The sequence below is a fragment of the Canis lupus genome, chromosome 32 (genome assembly GCF_003254725.2).
Source record: "Canis lupus dingo isolate Sandy chromosome 32, ASM325472v2, whole genome shotgun sequence".
NCBI lineage: Eukaryota > Metazoa > Chordata > Mammalia > Carnivora > Canidae > Canis > Canis lupus.
In genome coordinates this window covers 5,584,952-5,605,538 of record NC_064274.1, presented here as the reverse complement: position 1 = coordinate 5,605,538, position 20,587 = coordinate 5,584,952, and the positions used below count along the sequence as shown (strand labels likewise).

The following is a 20,587-nucleotide window of genomic DNA, read 5'->3' as shown; positions in this document are numbered from 1 at the left end:
ACAAAATAAAAGAATGGCAGCTTGTTAGATCTTATCATTAGCAGTTATTTCATGTGGGGGGTGGGATGGGGTAGGGGGAACAGTTGTTGGGCGAGTGAGGACCCTGGGGCACTTTTGACAGAAATCAGGGTTCCCAAGCATTGCTATATCATTCCTTTCAAGCAGATTTTCTGGCAAAGATGAGAAGAGGAGCTACTGATGAGCAAGTTTCTGGTTGGCATTATTCCGCCACATGTGGGTCAGTGCTTTGTTTTCCTAGAGGTGGCAACATTTCTGACTACTAAGCATACTGGCCTTGTACTTTCCAGTTGTCTAATGGCGTGTTCAGTTCTTAGAATTTATTTCTCCCATGGTTCATTTTCAGTCTCACTCCATTTTATGTGCTCCACAAGACATTTTCTCTGATACTACTAACACCTGATACCTGAGATAACACGTCTTTTGGAATAGAAAATCACCAAAAAGCATTTACAGTTTTTGTCTCTTTTTATCCCAGATTAGCATCCAATCTAATGTACTCTTAGGTATGTATTACTTGATGTTTCTGAATATGTATTGTTTATCATAATGCACATTTCTTATATTATTAGTAGCATTATGTTCTGTCAATCTAAAATTAACCATCAAAGTACAATAGACCCTTTCAAAAAAAAAAAAAAACTAACAGTTGAATAACTCCCATCTAGGAAAAAGAGATAAAGGGGACAAGCTGGGTGAGTGTCTATACGAGGTAAGGTACCTGATAATGGCACAGGAAATGATGGAATCAACATTCTCAATCTCCAAGGCTACCTGTAAGAAGTGGGACTTTGGAGAAGGAATTTGTGTGGCTCCAGTAGGTTTTCCCTGAGACAGGAGATGGGGAAAAGAGGATATTCTTCCTTACTTAAAGAATTTGGAATCCCCAAAGCAGGGGTTGAGAATTTTTATTCTGATACCACAAAAAACAAATGAAAAAGACATCATTATGTATTGTGAAGTCTTAAAGAGACAAATCGTACTGTTGAAAATACTGCTTAAGATTTATGGCATTTTTGTTGTTAGTGGTTGAATTTAGGTGTTGCCTCATTACCTGCTTCACTTTTCTAGAAGAACTATCCTGTCCTTTCTTGGTTCTCCAATTAAACCTATTTAAAAAATAGATCTATACAACCCCTGATTATCTTAAAATGACAGATATTATAGCCTCGTGCTGTGGACAGATTTCTGCCCTGGGAGTAGGGAGATGGGTTCTGGAGACTTAGCAAGTCATTTGTTCTCACCCTTTACCCACAATATTTATAAAGTGGATGAGGTGTTGAACTAGATGATTTATGAGTCACTTTTAGTTCTGTGACAACTGATTTATTTTGCTATACTATCACTTCGTGCATTTGTACCTTAAATGGGGTGGAAAATGAAGGATGAAGTGTCTACAGTTAGATGTTCAGCTACTTTCTGAATGTAGGGAAATGAAGAGAGTGAAATTTCTTTGCGTTGATAACAACTATGCAGAAATTTAATATTTTCTTGACCTCTCTTTTGCTTTTGTTTTTCTCCTCTAAGTGTATTAAAAATACTAATTATCAAGAAAGTTGAGTGAGAATTTTTTTTACTTAAGTCAGTGTTACTATTTATGAAATTTTTTAAAAGATTTTATTTATTTATTTATTTATTTATTTACTTACTTACTTACTTGAGAGAACGAGTGTGAGGGACAGATGAAGAGGGAGAGAATCTCAAGCAGACTCCCCACTGAGCACGGAGTCTGATGCAGGGCTCCATCTCATGATCCCAAGATCATGACCTGAACCGAAACCAAGAGTCTGACACTTAACTGAGCCACCCAGGCATCCCACCATTTATGAAATTTTTAACCAGTCTTTGACCTATCATTTTTTCTTAGGCTTATATATTTACTATCCCATTTCAAGGTATGTCTATATCTAGAAGTCATTCATTTGATGCAAATTTTTTTAGGAAGCCCTGGTATGAAAATCAGTTTCACAAAGGGAAAGTAAAAATTAGCCTGTAAGGAAGGAAAACACTTTACAGAGGGACAGGATCTTTCTATTTATCAAAAAGAGAAGAATGGACGGGGAGGGATAAACATTGTTTTCCAAGAACTTGCAGCCAAAAAATAAAATTATCCCGGGAACTATGTTACATAGTAAAATGTAAATAGAAAATTCTGCTTGTTTACTAAATGTCCTTACTAAGTATCAGGTTATTTTCCTGCTGAAATAAATTTGGTCTAGAAAAATAAACCCTTTTAGTAAAGGATGCTCCCCATATGATAGTCTATAATTTGGCTTGAGAGCTATCATATAGATGATTCAACAACTTATATCTGTGCCATCCAGTATGGTAGCCACTAGCCACATGGGGGTATTTAATATAATTAAACAGGATTAAAAATTTAGTTTCTTAGTTGTACTAGCCACATTTTAAGTGCTTAATAGCTACTTGGGGCTAATGGCTACTGTAGTGGACAGTATAGAAGATGAACATTTCTAATATCCCAGAAAGTTCTTTTCGACAGCACGTAATTAGATCAGGATGATTTTGATTATCCAGAAGATCACTTTTATCCCTCTGGGAAAATGAAATAATTAATTCTCATCATATTTGGGCCCCCTAAGACCTATAAAAGGCTGACTTTTTCAGCCAGCATTTGTTTTCAACTGTACAGCATGAACAGTGCCACTTTCCTAAGCTCAATAATATGCCAAGATCACAAACACCAATTTCTTAGTTTGTTTTTTTTTTTTTAATCCGGAACTGCAGTTGTCCTTTTACTTTTCTAAACCAGCACCCACTGTTAACAGCTGAAAAGCACCCATCTTTTCACAGACAAGGAACGTGGAGCCATCTACTGTTAAGATCGGGAAGTACATGCAAATTGTAGATTCAAAACAATGCCTTAAGAGTATCAACGTGTTCTGCGATCTGTTCCCACACAGTAAAGATCTGTCTTGCAGAAAAGTTTTAGAGTTGTCATGTAGTGAAATGTCGTTTTGTGTTTTAGTAAATAAGCTCCTGACAAGATATCCCCAAGACAAAAGATGATAAATTTTTTAGCTTTGATTTTCTTCCAAGGAAACCAAAGATAGTAATTATTTGAGTCAATCCTCTTCCTCCATCAATTAGGAATTAGTAAAGATTTCTTAAGTAGCATCCAGGATAAATCAAGCAACATGCAAATTCTTTTTTTTTTTTTTTTGTATGAAAGCCTATAACATCAGTAAATAATACCACCGATTTCATCATTATGGAGAGAAATAAGACCTTCTTTAATTAAAAAAATACTTACTCCCCCCTTCCCCCGATTATGAAATTTACTAAGCACTTGGGGGCTCAGTTTCAAAGAATACACCTGTCTGAGTGATTTTTTGTTCAGTGCCAAAGAAGTAAGTTGATTCTGAATTGTCTGCTCTGCATTGTTTGTGCTCACAGAAACTGTACCTCTTTTCTCAAGGAGGTCAGCAGAAGTGTAGCATTTCTACAGTTTCCAGAGCTGTTGCTAGAAATCTCTGCCTTTAGGATTTCCCCTGGCTCAGGAAAGATGTGAGAAGATAATCTTCTAGGCATTTTCAAGCTCAGAAGAAGCCATGTTTTATTTAGATAGTGTCAGGAACATGACTTTTCCTTTCACCCTGAACCAAATCCATAGTTAGCTACACTCTAGGAACATGCAGTCCATCCTTGTATTCTAGGATCCAGTGGTGCCAAAAGGAGGCTAGCTATGCTTGAGAAAATCAGCTAGAGTAAAGCTGAAATACGTGAACTCTTTCTCATTCAGCTTTCAGGAACCTCAAATGAGAAAAGGAAGAAGGTGCCTCTCACCAAAGTGCAAAGTTCCTTTGGAATCTAGATGGGAATTGGGAAACCTGTAATTCCAGGATATTAAATTAAGCCTCTCCTCACTAAACAAATATACTTTCAAAGTTCAGCTGTGATAGGGAGGCCTTCCTCTACTTCAGTGGGTTTTTTTTTAAATTGGGGCACATGCCCAGCATTTGAAGGGAAACAAAAAGATAGTGATCAATATAAAGGTATTGGGTTTGTTAAGTATTTCACCAGAGTACTCTGATGAAATATGGAGCGAAAGCCCTCCAGACCTTTTTTGTTGTTGTTTTGAGTCCTACCTTTTCTAGCTTATTCTCTTAAGTGTAAAGGAAATGCTGACTTGACATTCTGGTAGAGAATTACAAAGCACCTGCAGCAGATGTTGAAGGATAGCTTTTGATTTCGTTCCCATACCCATCTTTTCCTCAACCTCTTTTCCAATTTGAATTGTCACCTGAAACCACCTTATCCTGGTGCACCTGCCTCATCATAAATAACATTGTGCAAAAGCAGTCACTAATTCAAACACAGTCTGCTGTTTAGAAAAAGGCAGCTTTTCATCTGGTGCTTTCCTTGGTTTGAAACCATTAGGCATGCCTTTCAAATCCATTCATCCCTTAAATCACCCAGAGCTTGCTTCCTTGCTTCTGGATCAATGTCAGGCTGAACTTTTTCAGAGTCCTTGGAAGAACATGATATATCTTGGTGACTGAATTAGCTGCCCCTGTAACATATCTTGTCTGTCAACCAACTTTTCAGCTTACCAAGTTAATTTTAGAAAAGAGCATTCATCTTGTATACCTGAGTTAGATATATCTTTTACTTCCCTTTGGGAAGTTTTCCAACAGAACCTGTAATCTGTATGCTAATTTCATGGTTCTAAGCTTTCTTTTAGCCTGGTTCATTGTTTTAAAAACCAGTATCTGTTTCCTGTTGTCTCATGGCATTTTTCCCCACCCCAAAGTGCCATCTTAACTGTAGGGGAACAAAATGCCTGTTTAAATATCTCTACCCAAACCAAAGAAGAATCATTTTAAAATTCTCATAAACTCCATTTGATTGGTACTACCTGAAAACACAAGTATGCCTTGATTTCTAAGGAGCCAGGCTTGAATGTGGCAGACCAAGCTTCCCTTCCAAACCACCAGGTTCTTCTTCTTTGAAGATGACTAGATAAATTGTATCTAGGCTCTGCACAGGCCTGCACATGTGCTTCCTAAACTGGGGTCTGATCTCCCTGAAGGTGTATGCAAACCTGTTGGTGTATTTCTCCCAGGACAGTGTGGGGAGAGGTTTGTGATCTCCCTAGAAAGTTAAGAGCCACTGGTCACATTGAATACATTCTGAGTTTCCCAGGAAATGATTTACAAATGAAACTTTGTAAGGTGAGAATTGCTTGTGAGATTAACCTGTTCTCTGCCTTATATTATTAGTAGTTATTAGAATAAAGTCAGCAGCTTTTTTCAAGTGTCTCATATAAATATCTTTTTTCAAAGGAATTAACTACTTTGAAGTTTGACTTAAAAGAAAGATTTTATTTATTCATTTAAGGGCAAGAGAGAGCATGAACCGTGGGGGAGAGGCAGAGGGAGAGGGAGAAGCAGACTCCCTGCTGAGCAAGGGGCCCTATACAACATGACACAACATGGGGCTCTATCCCAGGACTCCGGGATCATGACCTGAGCTGAAGGCAGACCTTAACCATGTGAGCCACCCAGGTGCCCCTTGAAGTTTGCCAGCATTTACTTAATGCTGTCACACATTCTAATTTTGGAAAAGTCAATTTTTCTCCGGGCAAGATTTTGGTTAGCAGATAGGTATATTGGATTGTGCAAAATTTGTGCTAAGGAAGGGTGGTAGACAGTGGAGAAGTTGGTTTTGAGGTTATATTGGAAAGGGTAGAGGGGAGTAAATTGAGAGTTTAAAGGACTCTAGAGATAGAAAATATTAATTGTGAGAGCTATAAAGAGAAAGAGAAGAAATCAGAACTACACAGAGATGAAAACAAATAAATAAATGGAATCCCTGGGCTAAGAGCAGCCTCACCCGTTGCCTTTCTTCCACTACAGAAATCATTAGCAAATGATTCCTGGCATTAATTATGCCTGGAGATATAATGCTTTTCTGGATTCTTATGTCCAGTGCTTGGATATTTTGGTTTTTTAAATAAAACCAAGCTAATATTAATGTTTTGAGTTGAAAAATGAGGCATAGATGACAAATCTGAGTAATATGAACAAACAGTAGCTCTTGATGTGCTGATAACAGGGAAGATACTTGAAAGAAAAGACTCACTATGTTTATCTTCTTAGGTATTTAAGGTCTACTCCACGAACAGTACTTTCTGTACCATGCTGCTGACCTCCCCTTATTTGTCAAATGCGTTTATTACACAAGGCAGTTGGCCTTTTCAGAAAATTGCTAGATTGGCCACTTGTTAGAGATTGTCCAGAAATGGTTGTAATGAATCCTGTGATCCATGATCTTTATTTTGGTCATTTGTCTCACTAAGATGTTTTACTGGATTTTTTACTCAGTTAAGATTTTAAACACAAGCAAATATTACTGTATTTAATTGAATTCTAAGATTCCATCCATTGTAAGATGCTCTTTTATTTCATATTGCTTAAAAAAAAAAAAAAGACTGTCACACATGCCTTTATCAGTATGTGCATTCCAATTAAAAAGATACTAAAATATAAAGAAGTGTGTTAAAATCTGAGCTCTAACTCGATGGGACTGTGCTTTGATTGCAAAGGTCAGTAGCATACTACTTCTGTTACCATGATATTATTGCTTATTAGTAAGAGTAATTCGTGGCATTAATACATCTTTGGAGCAATGACAGAACATGTAAAGCATATAAATTATTCTGATAGCCTACAATTTGGGAGGGACGGATTTTTTATTTAATGGTTAAATATTACAAGTTCAAGGAAGTCCATTTGTAGTTCAACATGATGTAGTATACTAAATTTTGAACCCGGAACCTGAGGATCTAGGTTTGAAACACTGTCCTATCTGTCCCTGATCTGCTGTGTAACCCCTGTCAGTTATGACAGTTTTTCTGAACCTCAGCTGCTTATACAGTCAAAACAGTGAGAAGATGTCTGCCAAACAGAGTAGCTCTAAGAATCCCAAAAGGCATTTACAGGCAGTAAACTTTACACAAATGGCAGCTGCTGATCTTCTCAGCCTCCTGTGCTATGCATCTAGGCATGTCTCTGATGAGCAGCCTTGAAGGGGAATCAGAGAAGTAAAGGAAGGTGGAATGTGGAGACCTTCCCAGCACAAAAGATCCAAAAGCAACAGAATGAGAAGGGAGGGAGAGGGCCTAAGGAATTCAAAGATGCCATCTTGCGTATAAGGCAAGTATAAGGCAACATAGAAAAATATGACCACTGTATGTGAATAAGGGGTTGGAGTCTCTTGGAGTGATTTCAAATCTCAGCAGTTGATTGTTGCTGTGTGCAAGTTCAACAACCAAGATGGTTCATGGGAGAATGAAATCAGCTGATTAGCGGTAGAACATAGGGCTGATTAGGAGGCAGAAAATGACCTGTGACATACCCTCTTCTTAAAATTGATTTGTAGGGGTAATAAGCTATAACCCCAATTTATTTACCTCAGTTTGGTTTCCATTGCTATTTGCAATATTTTCTTCCGTGCTTGGTTGGAGGGGATTGTCTGAGGGTTGCTGTTTTGTATCTTGTCAAAGAAATCTCATGAGTGACACATTTCCAAGGAATAATACAGAAGCCTTTTGCCATCGCTCTAATGATGCTCTAAGAAGAACTTTGCCATAAAAGAATTTAATGGTTTTGTTATAATTTAGGATTTTGGGAGGAGTGAATAAAATTGAGAATAATTTTCTAAATAAAAAACATGTGTTGGTGGTGGTATATTACCTTCTGAAGTTCTTATCAGAACTGTTAAGCACCAGATTAGGGCTTCATTAAATCTTCATTAAATCTTCATTTAATCTTCATTAAATCTGAGTCCTTGGTCAGATCTGAATCCTTGTCTGTTTTGTGGAAGTAAATAATCGAGAAGTACAAATATTTGTGGTGCTGATTCCTTGAAAGGGAACTGGGTGACACTTGACTATCATAGGCTAATGCTTATTGTCAGTGAACAGTAGGCAGCAGGGGTGCAGGACTCAGAGGGGTACGATTGGGTTCACTTGGTACTTTAGGCACATCACTGTGAGATCTTAGCCTGGTCACTTCATCTCACCTTCTAGGGTTTGTACACTTACAAAAATAGGAGATTGGAGCAGAGTGTGATGGCACGTGGGCTTTGGCTTCTTCCATGACTTGTTTTTGCAGTTGTTGCTAATCATTTAGGACGCACATTCTCCTACCTAGTTAGAGCCTTGGAATTTTTCTCCCTCATCTTCAGGACGTGAGGTACCCACTTGTAATTTGATTGCAGTGGAAAGTGAAATAAAATCTGTTTTTCATCCTGGACCAGATAATTTCTATGATCCTTTTGAACTTTTTTTCTTTTTTTTTAAATAAATTTATTTTTTATTGGTGTTCAATTTACCAACATACAGAATAACACCCAGTGCTCATCCCGTCAAGTGCCCCCCTCAGTGCCTGTCACCCATTCACCCCCACCCCCCACCCTCCTCCCCTTCCACCACCCCTAGTTTGTTTCCCAGAGTCAGGAGTCTTTATGTTCTGTCTCTCTTTCTGATATTTCCCACACATTTCTTCTCCCTTCCCTTATATTCCCTTTCACTATTATTTATATTCCCCAAATGAATGAGAACATACACTGTTTGTCCTTCTCCGACTGACTTACTTCACTCAGCATAATACCCTCCAGTTCCATCCACGTTGAAGCAAATGGTGGGTATTTGTCGTTTCTAATGGCTGAGGAATATTCCATTGTATACATAGACCACATCTTCTTTATCCATTCATCTTTCGATGGACACCGAGGCTCCTTCCACAGTTTGGCTATTGTGGACATTGCTGCTAGAAACATCGGGGTGCAGGTGTCCTGGCATTTCATTGCATCTGAATCTTTGGGGTAAATCCCCAACAGTGCAATTGCTGGGTCGTAGGGCAGGTCTATTTTTAACTCTTTGAGGAACCTCCACACAGTTCCCCAGAGTGGCTGCACCAGTTCACATTCCCACCAACAGTGCAAGAGGGTTCCCTTTTCTCCGCATCCTCTCCAACATTTGTGGTTTCCTGCCTTGTTAATTGTCCCCATTCTCACTGGTGTGAGGTGGTATCTCATTGTGGTTTGGATTTGTATTTCCCTGATGGCAAGTGATGCGGAGCATTTTCTCATGTGCGTGTTGGCCATGTCTATGTCTTCCTCTGTGAGATTTCTCTTCATGTCTTTTGCCCATTTCATGACTGGATTGTTTATTTCTTTGGTGTTGAGTTTAATAAGTTCTTCACAAATCTTGGAAACTAGCCCTTTATCTGATAGGTCATTTGCAAATATCTTCTCCCATTCTGTAGGTTGTCTTTGAGTTTTGTTGACTGTATCCTTTGCTGTGCAAAAGCTTCTTATCTTGATGAAGTCCCAATAGTTCATTTTTGCTTTTGTTTCTTTTGCCTTCGTGGATGTATCTTGCAAGAAGTTACTGTGGCCGAGTTCAAAAAGGGTGTTGCCTGTGTTCTCCTCTAGGATTTTGATGGAATCTTGTCTCAAATTTAGATCTTTCATCCATTTTGAGTTTATCTTTGTGTCTGGTGAAAGAGAGTGGTCTAGTTTCATTCTTCTGCATGTGGATGTCCAATTTTCCCAGCACCATTTATTGAAGAGACTGTCTTTCTTCCAATGGATAGTCTTTCCTGGTTTGTCGAATATTAGTTGACCATAAAGTTGAGGGTCCGCTTCTGGGTTCTCTATTCTGTTCCATTGATCTATGTGTCTGTTTTTGTGCCAGTCCCACACTGTCTTGATGACCACAGCTTTGTAGTCCAACCTGAAATCTGGCATTGTGATGCCCCCAGATATGGTTTTCTTTTTTAAAATGCCCCTGGCTATTCGGGGTCTTTTCTGATTCCACACAAATCTTAAAATAATTTGTTCTAACTCTCTGAAGAAAGTCCATGGTATTTTATAGGGATTGCATTAAACGTGTAAATTGCCCTGGGTAACATTGTCATTTTCACAATATTAATTCTGCCAATCCATGAGCATGGAATATTTTTCCATCTCTCTGTGTCTTCCTCAATTTCTTTCAGAAGTGTTCTATAGTTTTTAGTGTATAGATCCTTCACCTCTTTGGTTAGGTTTATTCCTAAGTATCTTGTGCTTTTGGGTGCAATTGTCAATGGGATTGACTCCTTAATTTCTCTTTGTTCAGTCTCATTCTTAGTGTATAGAAATGTCACTGATTTCTGGGCATTGATTTTGTATCCTGCCATGCTACCAAATTGCTGTATGAGTTCTAGCAATCTTGGGGTGGAGGCTTTTGGGTTTTCTATGTAGAGTATCATGTCATCGGCGAAGAGGGAGAGTTTGACTTCTTCTTTGCCAATTTGAATGCCTTTAATGTCTTTTTGTTGTCTGATTGCTGAGGCTAGGACTTCCAGTACTATGTTGAATGGCAGTGGTGAGAGTGGACATCCCTGTCGTGTTCCTGATCTTAGAGGAAAGGCTCCCAGTGCTTCCCCATTGAGAATGATATTTGCTGTGGGCTTTTCATAGATGGCTTTTAAGATGTTGGGGAATGTTCCCTCTATCCCTACACTCTGAAGAGTTTTGATCAGGAATGGATGCTGTATTTTGTCAACTGCTTTCTCTGCATCTAATGAGAGGATCATATGGTTCTTGGTTTTTCTCTTGCTGATATGATGAATCACATTGATTATTTTACGAGTGTTGAACCAGCCTTGTGTCCCGGGAATAAATCCTACTTGGTCATGGTGAATAATCTTCTTAATGTACTGTTGGATCCTATTGGCTAGTATCTTGTTGAGAATTTTTGCATCCATGTACATCAGGGATATAGGTCTATAATTCTCCTTTTTGGTGGGGTCTTTGTCTGGTTTTGGAATTAAGGTGATGCTGGCCTCATAGAACGAATTTGGAAATACTCCATCTCTTTCTATCTTTCCAAACAGCTTTAGGAGAATAGGTATGGTTTCTTCTTTAAACGTTTGATAAAATTCCCCTGGAAGCCATCTGGTCCTGGACTTTTGTGTCTTGGGAGGTTTTTGATGACTGCTTCAATTTCCTCCCTGGTTATTGGCCTGTTCAGGTTTTCTGTTTCTTCCTGTTCCAGTTTTGGTAGTTTGTGGCTTTCCAGGAATGCATCCATTTCTTCTAGATTGCCTAATTTACTGGCGTATAGCTGTTCATAATATGTTTTTAAAATCGTTTGTATTTCCTTGGTGTTGGTAGTGATCTCTCCTTTCTCACTCATGATTTTATTAATTTGAGTCTTCTCTCTCTTCTTTTTAATAAGGCTGGCTAATGGTTTATCTATCTTATTAATTCTTTCAAAGAACCAACTCCTGGTTCTATTGATCTGTTCCACAGTTCTTCTGGTCTCGATTTCGTTAAGTTCTGCTCGAATCTTTATTAACTCTCTTCTTCTGCTGGGTGTAGGATCTATTTGCTGTTTTTTCTCTAGCTCCTGTAGGTGTAAGGTTAGCTTTTGTATTTGAGTTCTTTCCAGTTTTTGAATGGATGCTTGTATTGCAATGTATTTCCCCCTTGGGACTGCTTTTGCTGCATCCCAAAGATTTTGAACAGTTGTATCTTCATTAGTTTCCATGAATCTTTTTAATTCTTCCTTAATTTCCTGGTTGACCCTTTCATCTTTTAGCAGGATGGTCCTTAACCTCCACGTGTTTGAGGTCCTTCCAAACTTCTTGTTGTGATTTAGTTCTAATTTCAAGGCATTATGGTCTGAGAATATGCAGGGGACAATCCTAATCTTTTGGTATCAGTTCAGACCCGATTTGTGACCCAGTATGTGGTCTATTCTGGAGAAAGTTCCATGTGCACTTGAGAAGAATGTGTATTCAGTTGAGTTTGGATGTAAAGTTCTGTAGAGATCTGTGAAATTCATCTGGTCCAGTGTATCATTTAAAGCTCTTGTTTCTTTGGAGATGTTGTGCTTAGAAGACCTATCGAGTATAGAAAGAGCTAGATTGAAGTCACCAAGTATAAGTGTATTATTATCTAAGTAGGTCTTAACTTTGGTTATTAATTGATTGATATATTTGGCAGCTCCCACATTCGGGGCATATATATTGAGGATTGTTAAGTCCTCTTGTTGGATAGATCCTTTAAGTATGAGATAGTGTCCCTCTTCATCTCTCACTATAGTCTTCGGGGTAAATTTTAGTTTATCTGATATAAGGATGGCTACCCCTGCTTTCTTTTGAGGACCATTTGAATGGTAAATGGTTCTCCAACCTTTTTTTTGTTTTGTTTTGTTTTTTTTTTTTTTAATTTTTTATTTATTTATGATAGTCACAGAGAGAGAGAGAGAGAGAGAGAGAGGCAGAGACACAGGCAGAGGGAGAAGCAGGCTCCATGCACCGGGAGCCCGACGTGGGATTCGATCCCGGGTCTCCAGGATCGCGCCCTGGGCCAAAGGCAGGCGCCAAACCGCTGCGCCACCCAGGGATCCCTCTCCAACCTTTTATTTTAAGGCTGTAGGTGTCCTTCTGTCTAAAATGAGTCTCTTGTAGACAGCAAATAGATGGGTCCTGCTTTTTTATCCAGTCTGAAACCCTGCGCCTTTGATGGGGTCATTAAGCCCGTTCACGTTCAGAGTTACTACTGAAAGATAGGAGTTTAGTGTCATCATGATATCTATTCCGTCCTTGTTTTTGTGGATTGTTCCATTTAACTTCTTAAAGGGGAATTATAAGAGTCCCCCTTAAAATTTCTTGCAGAGCTGGTTTGGAGGTCACATATTCTTTCAGTTCCTGCCTGTCTTGGAAGCTCTTTATCTCTCCTTCCATTCTGAATGAGAGCCTTGCTGGATAAAGTATTCTTGGTTGCATGTTCTTCTCATTTAGGACCCTGAATATATCCTGCCAGCCCTTTCTGGCCTGCCAGGTCTCTGTGGAGAGGTCTGCCGTTACCCTAATACTCCTCCCCGTAAAAGTCAGGGATTTCTTGTCTCTTGCTGCTTTAAGGATCTTCTCTTTATCTTTGGAATTTGCAAGCTTAACTATTAAATGTCGAGGTGTTGAATGGTTTTTATTGATTTTAGGGGGGATCTCTCTATTTCCTGGATCTGAATGCCTGTTTCCCTTCCCAGATTAGGAAAGTTTTCAGCTATGATTTGTTCAAATACATATTCTGGCCCTCTGGCCCTTTCGGCGCCCTCGGGAACCCCAATTAAACGTAGGTTTTTCTTCTTTAGGCTGACGTTTATTTCCCTTAATCTATCTTCATGGTCTTTTAATTGTCTCTTTTCCTCAGTTTCCCTCCATGCCATCAACTTGTCTTCTATGTCACTCACTCGTTCTTCCACCTCGTTAACCCTCGTTGTTAGGACTTCTAGTTTGGATTGCATCTCATTCAGTTGATTTTTAATTTCTGCCTGATTGGATCTAAATTCTGCAGTCATGAAGTCTCTTGAGTCCTTTATGCTTTTTTCTAGAGCCACCAGTAGCTGTATAATAGTGCTTCTGAAATGGCTTTCTGACATTGAATTGTAATCCACATTTTGTAACTCTGTGGGAGAGAGGACTGTTTCTGATTCTTTCTTTTGAGGTGAGGTTTTCCTTGTAGTCATTTTGCTCAGTGCAGAGTGGCCAAGAACAAGTTGTATTGGGAAAAGGAGAAAAAGAGAGGAGAGAAAGAAGGAAAGAAAAGAGAAAAGAAAAAAAGAAAAAAGGAAGAAAAAAGAAAAAAAAAGAAAAGAGAAAGAAAAATAAAGAAAGGGGAAAAAAAGGGTGGGGGAAGCAAACAGAAAAAAAAAAAAAAAAAGCCACGGGGAGTATCTTCTGATTCTGTGTACTTTAAGTCCCTTGACTTCCCCTGGAACTGGTCCGTCTAGCTGGTCTTCTGGGGGAGGGGCCTGTTGTGCTGATTTTCAGGTGTTAGCACTTGGGGGAGCTGCTCTGCCCCCTGCCTGGTGCAGGGCTCAGTGGGGGTTGTTTACCCCGTGAGGCCCCAGGAGGATTAACCGCAGTGGCGGGGCCAGCTCTGCAGCCCTGGAGTCAGCTCCTGCAGTAGCTCCAGAGCTCTCCGTCTGCAGGGCCTGGAGGCTCCGGGCGGGGCCGCTGATCTGCTCAGCTGGGGCAGGAGCGTCCTCGCTGTCCTGGGCCCTCCCGGCCTCTGCCTGTCCCGGGGGAGGCCGGATCCTGGGCTGTGTCCCGGCGCCCTGTGCTCCGAGGCCTGCGCTGGTGGATTCGCGCTCCCGCCCCGCAGCCCCCTCCGCGGAGCCGCCCCCGAGCCCCTCCGAGCTGCTCCCCCCCGCAGCCCCCTCCGCGGAGCCGCCCCCGAGCCCCCCGAGCTGCTCCGGGTCCCGCCGTGCACGCTGCAGCCCTTAGGGAGCTCGGCGCACTCTCCCGGGGCGCAGGTGTCTGTTAGTGTCCCCGGGAGCCCGAGGGCATCCCCGCCCTCCTGGGTCCTGCTCCACCTCCCTGCGAGCCCCTTTCCCCCGGGAAGGTCGGTGCAGCTCCTGCTCCTCCGGGACGGGGCTCTCCTGTCCTGGGGACACTCGCCCCGGCCTCAGCCCGGCTCCTCGCGGGGCCCCTCCCCCTTGGAGGCCTTTTATGTCTTTATGTCTTTTTCCCCGTCTTCCTACCTGGATAGAAGCGCGAACTCTTCTCACTGTAGCATTCCAGCTGGTCTCTCTTTAAATCTCAGGCTGAATTCGTCGATTTTCAGGATGATTTGAAGGTTATCTAGGTAATTTGGTGGGGACAGGTGACTTGGGGACCCTACGCTTCCGTCATCTTGCCCCTTTTCCCCTCCTTTTGAAGTTTTAACATTTTCTGGTTTTCTGAAATAATTCCCAAGTCTTTGGCCAACTATATTCCCAAATCACTTTATTTGGATGCTTTCAGTAATGATGAATAAGTGGAGAAATTGAAGAAAATCATGGTTCTTAGCAAAAACAAAACAAAACAAAACAAACCAAAAAAACAAAAAACCTCCAAGGTCATGATAGAGGTCCACCTGTGATCGTGTTCAGGAAGGACACTGTTTGATTTTAACCATCTAAAGCTTTTTTTTTCCCCCAAAGATTTTATGTATTTGAGAGAGAGTGAGAGCTGGCAGGGAGAGGGGCAGAAGGAAAGGGACAAGTAGAACCCCCACTGAGCGGGGAGCCCAGCTTGGGGCTGGATTCCATGATCTGAGGTCATGACCTAAGCCAAAGGCAGGCACTTAACAGACTGAGCCACCCAGGTGCTCCTATCCAGCTAAATAAAGCTTTTTAAAGCCAGAAATACGTAACCAGATTCAGATGGACAGTCCCTTCCAGGCTATCAGACAAAACTTTTAGGCACTTCTCATCTCAAGGTCCTAGAGTTTCAGTTTAAGGACATTTTGAGTTTCTTGGGGCAAGGGTAGATGGGGTCTTTTTTTTTTTTTTATCTTCCCACGAAGAACAACTCATTTGCAAAGATTATATTGCAAATAAATCATACTCATTGAAAACTATCAATTTGATTTCAACTAAGTGTGGAGCAATTGTGTTAATGCTTACATCCCATAGTCCCCAGTCTTTTGGCTGTTATGACCCTGTCCTGCCTCAGTGAGAGGCATGGCAATGATGATGCAGGTAGTGGCAGATTGCCCAGAGTGATTCTTAATAATAAGTTTCTTCCTGTTTGTGGCTGGTTTTTCCTTTTTCATTCCCCCTTGGCATTGGTTTGTGGATGGGAGAAAGTACAAAATGCTGAAGCTTGTCTTCTGTTTCTTTTTCTTGATGTTTCCTTCCCTAAATGCTGTTTTCACCTATCAGGTTGTCTTATTAGTAGATTTCTTTTTTCCAGCACCCCACCCCTGGCCACCCCTGCTGAGGCACACGCACATGTTACAATGCCGTGGTCCCCATTCGCTGGAGCTGAACAGATGCGCTTGGAGTGAAGGATGTGCCTTCTCAGACAGGGCGCCGCACCCCTTCCCCATTCGGATGCAAATATCTATTGGCGTCTCGAAAAGAAGGATTAGCCCAGGTTATGTCCTTCTGCAGCCTTCACACACCCTGTCCCAGTCCAAAGCCTGGAGTTGGCTTTCATTGTTTGCCTTCTGGAACTCTCAATCTGGCAGCTGCTGAATACCTCCATTGTCCAGACATGCTGCCAGAAACCAAGAGTCTGTTCTCAGGGTCCAGAGCTCTGTCCCTAGGAATCCAAGTAATAATTTAATAGCCTCTGGCTTTCCTGAGCACCCTCTAACAAGGGCTTTGTGAGTTATAAGGCATACAAATAGAGAGGGCCGTCACAGGACTTCTTGTTCCCCAAATCAGGTGCCTCTCAGCCCATGTGTTTGCAGAGAACTGAGGCTTTACAGAGCCCCCGCTCTGAAAGAATTTGACACAAAGGAGTGAAAATGAACAGCATCAGATCCCGGATGGAAGCTGGAGGGTCAGCATTAAATCTCTTGATTGACATATGTACAGCTGTACGTGCATCTGTCAACACTCATGCAGCCACATGCATGTGCGCGCGCACACACACACACACAATGTACTTTAATTCTAGGCCTCTCTTACAATTTCATTTTTTCAACTTCTATTTTGATTATCTTCTACTATTCCCAGTGTCAGTCCAGTATTTATTATATGTGACGTAATTCTTCCCAACCAGCTTGGAAGTCTTGCACATTTCTCCCTTAGGATAATTGTTTGACTCAGTGAGATAAAACAGTTGGAAACTCATTCTCTTCCTCATATATGAAGGAGTAAGATCTAAGTATGGCAGCTGGAAACTTGAATTCAAATCCAAACTGGATCCTCTGATCTAAGCATTATATGGTGTTTGACTGAACTAGATTGCTACTCAAAAGTATGCATACATGTGTTACTCAAAGAGCAATTTGCTTTCTTGATGGGTTCTGATATTTTATCACAACCTAATCCTATTCTTTAAATGACCTATTTCTATTAATGCTTACCTTTTTTCTGGACTGCATATTACTGACTGTATGTTTTCTCCTTTTGCAATTCATTTTAGGAAAGCATGCCTCAGACTCCTCCCTTTTCAGCCATGTTTGACAGCAGTGGTTACAACCGAAACCTCTATCAGCCTGCAGATGACAGCTGTGGAGGATTGTATTACCATGACAACAACCTCCTCTCTGGATCTCTAGAAGCACTCATCCAGCACTTAGTACCTAACGTGGATTACTATCCGGATGTAGGTATCTCTGTTCCTCTGAAACACGTCCTTGGTATTCTTCGATAAAAAATACAAAAATACAATACAACAGGAACCCTAGATACTACTGAATTATATCTGGGTTGCTAAGAATTTTTCGAATGAGAAATTGCACATTGATTATGGAACATTTTGAGGTCAAATTCAGCCTGAGTATGATTCAGATTTTGATTATTTTCTGCATATCCATTTCTTTTCAGGATTGGTACCACACTGTAGACAGTCAGATAACATGTAAGGGAAGCATCCGTAGATTTAATTCATGTCTATACCTTGGTCTTTACATAGAAATGCTGGAGGATATTGGATACTCCTAGAATACTTAATGCTTTTTTTGTTTCCAAGACCACTACTATGTTGAGAAAAGTGAAGCTGGACAGGAAAACTTTATAGAAAGGAGAACAACAGTTATATTCAAGATGCAATTCTTTATAGATTGCTTATGTTTTGCTTTGATAGCCATCATCTATATAGATAATACTTTCTAATCTAGGGAGTTCATTTACATTTTTTCAGTCTTTATGGCAATTGCAAGAGGCCAGAGAGGAGAACACTGAAATTCAGAATGTTGAATAATCCACACATGGTCTCACCCCCAGGATCAGCAATCAGACCTAGGTTTTATGTTTCTGGGCAAGTGGTATCTTCCTTCCCCTTTGATTGTGCCACAGAGGCCCCGGTTATTCAACAACAGCTGGCTGTTGATAGATTTCATGAAAATATCTAGACACCGGGTTCATATGTTTTTATAAATATAATAATGACCTTGGTGTGCGAAGGATAGTTTGTGCTTGCCACTGTAAGTCACCATAGTGTTTCTTCCTGAGTTATCTCTCTGTGTGATTTGTTACATAGCATTTTGAAATATGTTGTCACACAGGGAAAACTTGTACTCAAAAGTAAAAGGAATCCCTTGTTCAGCCCTGTAAGTGTTTATGAGCTATTAAAGGCGCATAAGGGGGGGAGGGGTAAAAAAAAAAAAAAAAAAAGCCCTGGCATTTTTCTTTTCACTGGGAGTCTGAAACTATTTTAACAAATAAGCTCTACTTCATTCTGGCTTCTTGGGAGACGATGTAGTTAAAGAGAAGTATATAGTTTGATACTGTGCTTTATCGAATTGCTTAGCCTTTGAGCAAGTAAACAGATGACTTGAAAACCCGCCTTTGAATGTTCTGGCACAAGCACACAAACACCGCTGTGTGCCACAGTAGACACACTGGAGAATTCTTGAGCTGATGTAGATCGGGTGTTTTTTTGGTTTCCATTGAGTTACCATAATATTTGGACACAGAACAAGATTCTGTATGGGTGGTATATTTATGTTAAATCTATTTCCCTGAGCTGAATTTAATTCTTCTTTGCTAGAATGAGTTATGTGTCCTGGTGTCCTGCCTCCCAGAGGGTGGACATGAAAGTGTGCTTTGAGTAATTTCATTAGATAAACTTATCTTGTACTTCTTTTATTTTTAGTACAATTTAAGGGAAAAGATATATCAGAAGGCAAAGGAAAAATCCATCTTAAAATGTTTTACTACTAAGCATTACTTTTGAAACTGCAGCATATTAACTTTGATCAAGAGAACTTAATGAAATACAATGTATAATCTATAGGAAAGATATTAGTCTCAGAGAGAATGTAACCATGATGATTTTTTTTTCTCCTGCTACAGAGAACATACATATTTACCTTCCTGCTGAGTTCTCGGTTATTTATGCATCCATATGAGTTAATGGCCAAAGTTTGTCACTTATGTGTTGAGCACCAGAGGCTAAGTGATCCTAATAGCGATAAGGTAATGATGTGTTTTGAACTTTACAATTTTCTGTTATACTTTCACTTAGATTTTGGGAAGTTGGTTCCTTATCCCCAGGCTGAAGGGCAAAAATGGCATCGTGGCTATGCAAAGAGAATTGGAAATGGTATAAAGAACACAAAATAGGGTTGGATGCCAGTATTATTAGTGTTCATTGTCATCTAAGATCTTTATTTCTCTAGTTCTTGGTCCTATTAAAGCATTTCAGTAGATTAAAATACTGCAATGTTAATACTCGAGAAAAGCTATCATAACGTGGATACTACTGGTCATTATGATCAGTGTGATACGATTTTTTAAAATAAACTGTCATGCCCTTAATGCCAAACAAACAAACTCACACAATATAGATTTAATGCCATGGAAGATCCCCAGGTCCTGCTTTAAGTCGGTGGTACTTGGCATTGACTTGGGGAAGGGAGACTAGACTTCTTCAACCCCAAAGACTTTGCAATAGAAGTTTACCAGTGACACTGTTTGCAGTTTTCTTTGATGCAGTCCATGGTGATAGATATCACTGAATGAGATTTGCTCTTTGTCCCCAGAACCAGATAAGAAAAATTGCACCCAAAGTTCTTCAACTCCTGACAGAATGGACAGAAACGTTTCCTTATGATTTTCGGGATGAAAGAATGATGAGAAACTTAAAAGATCTGGCTCACCGAATAGCCAGTGGCGAGGAGGTTGGTATCTTGAATTGAGCAAAAGCACTCGAATTTCCAGGCTGAGCCTTGGTGGGAGCTGGTGCTGAATTATGTATCACAGTCGCCACCTCTTCCTTTCTGTGTTGCCTTTGGGCAAGTCTTCAACATAGCATCATGGCCTGTTTGGTGTGTCGAATGGAGATGATTATACAATCCCCCTTCAAAGGGATATCATCTGGAATTTTATGTGATTAATTTGGGAGTATGTTCATGTCACTTCATGCATAGGATTCACATTGCAAGTGTGTTTTAATTTTAATTATACTTTTCTTTCTTCTAAAAAGATTTGACATAGCAAGTTAGAGCATACATATTATATTAATAGATATAAACAAATAGATACAAAACAAATAATGTAACATATTAACAGATAATAAGTTGTATATTGATACATCATATATAGAAATAGACAGTTTTACCATGGAAGGGAGAAAACAAATAGGCTAATGTTGAGAAGCAGTATAGTAGGACAAGACTGCTGTGATTTGAGTGGAAACTCCAGGTGAAAGAGAAATATAGTTGGTTATGTGATTTTCACTATCAGAAAAGACAGCATACTAATTCTTCAGAGCATTAAACTAAATGAAATTTTAAAAACTTACTCATGGAGGACTTTCTATAGGGGCATAGAATGAGATCAGGAAAATTGCTCTGTATAATTTTTATAACAAATGTTCCTTGATAAAAAAAAAAAAAAAAAAAACCCTGGGGTTATAAGGTTAATGTATAATTAGCAAAGGTCATTCTTCTGGAGAAAAGACAATGAGAAAAAGATCCAAGGCTTATGGTGCCCAGAAGTTGAGTCAGGGCTAGCACCCAGGATAGGTGGAGAAAAAAAAAAAGTAAATCTCTGGATAATCATTCATAAATATCACTTCTCTCAATCAAGCCTTTGATAAGAGCTAAC

At 40.0% G+C, this 20,587-nt stretch overlaps 1 protein-coding gene across 11 annotated transcripts in view; it reads left to right on the top strand.

Moving 5' to 3' along the window:
- The window catches only part of RASGEF1B (RasGEF domain family member 1B), a 547,852-nt gene that overhangs the window by 505,832 nt on the left and 21,433 nt on the right, over nt 1-20,587 (top strand). For all 11 annotated transcript variants that reach the window (XM_025426339.3, XM_025426340.3, XM_049104995.1 and 8 more), the window contains 3 exons: nt 16,959-17,141; nt 18,833-18,955; nt 19,522-19,659. In XM_025426339.3, the coding sequence (XP_025282124.1) occupies nt 16,959-17,141; nt 18,833-18,955; nt 19,522-19,659 (444 nt within the window). The remainder of the gene's footprint in view (nt 1-16,958; nt 17,142-18,832; nt 18,956-19,521; nt 19,660-20,587) is intronic.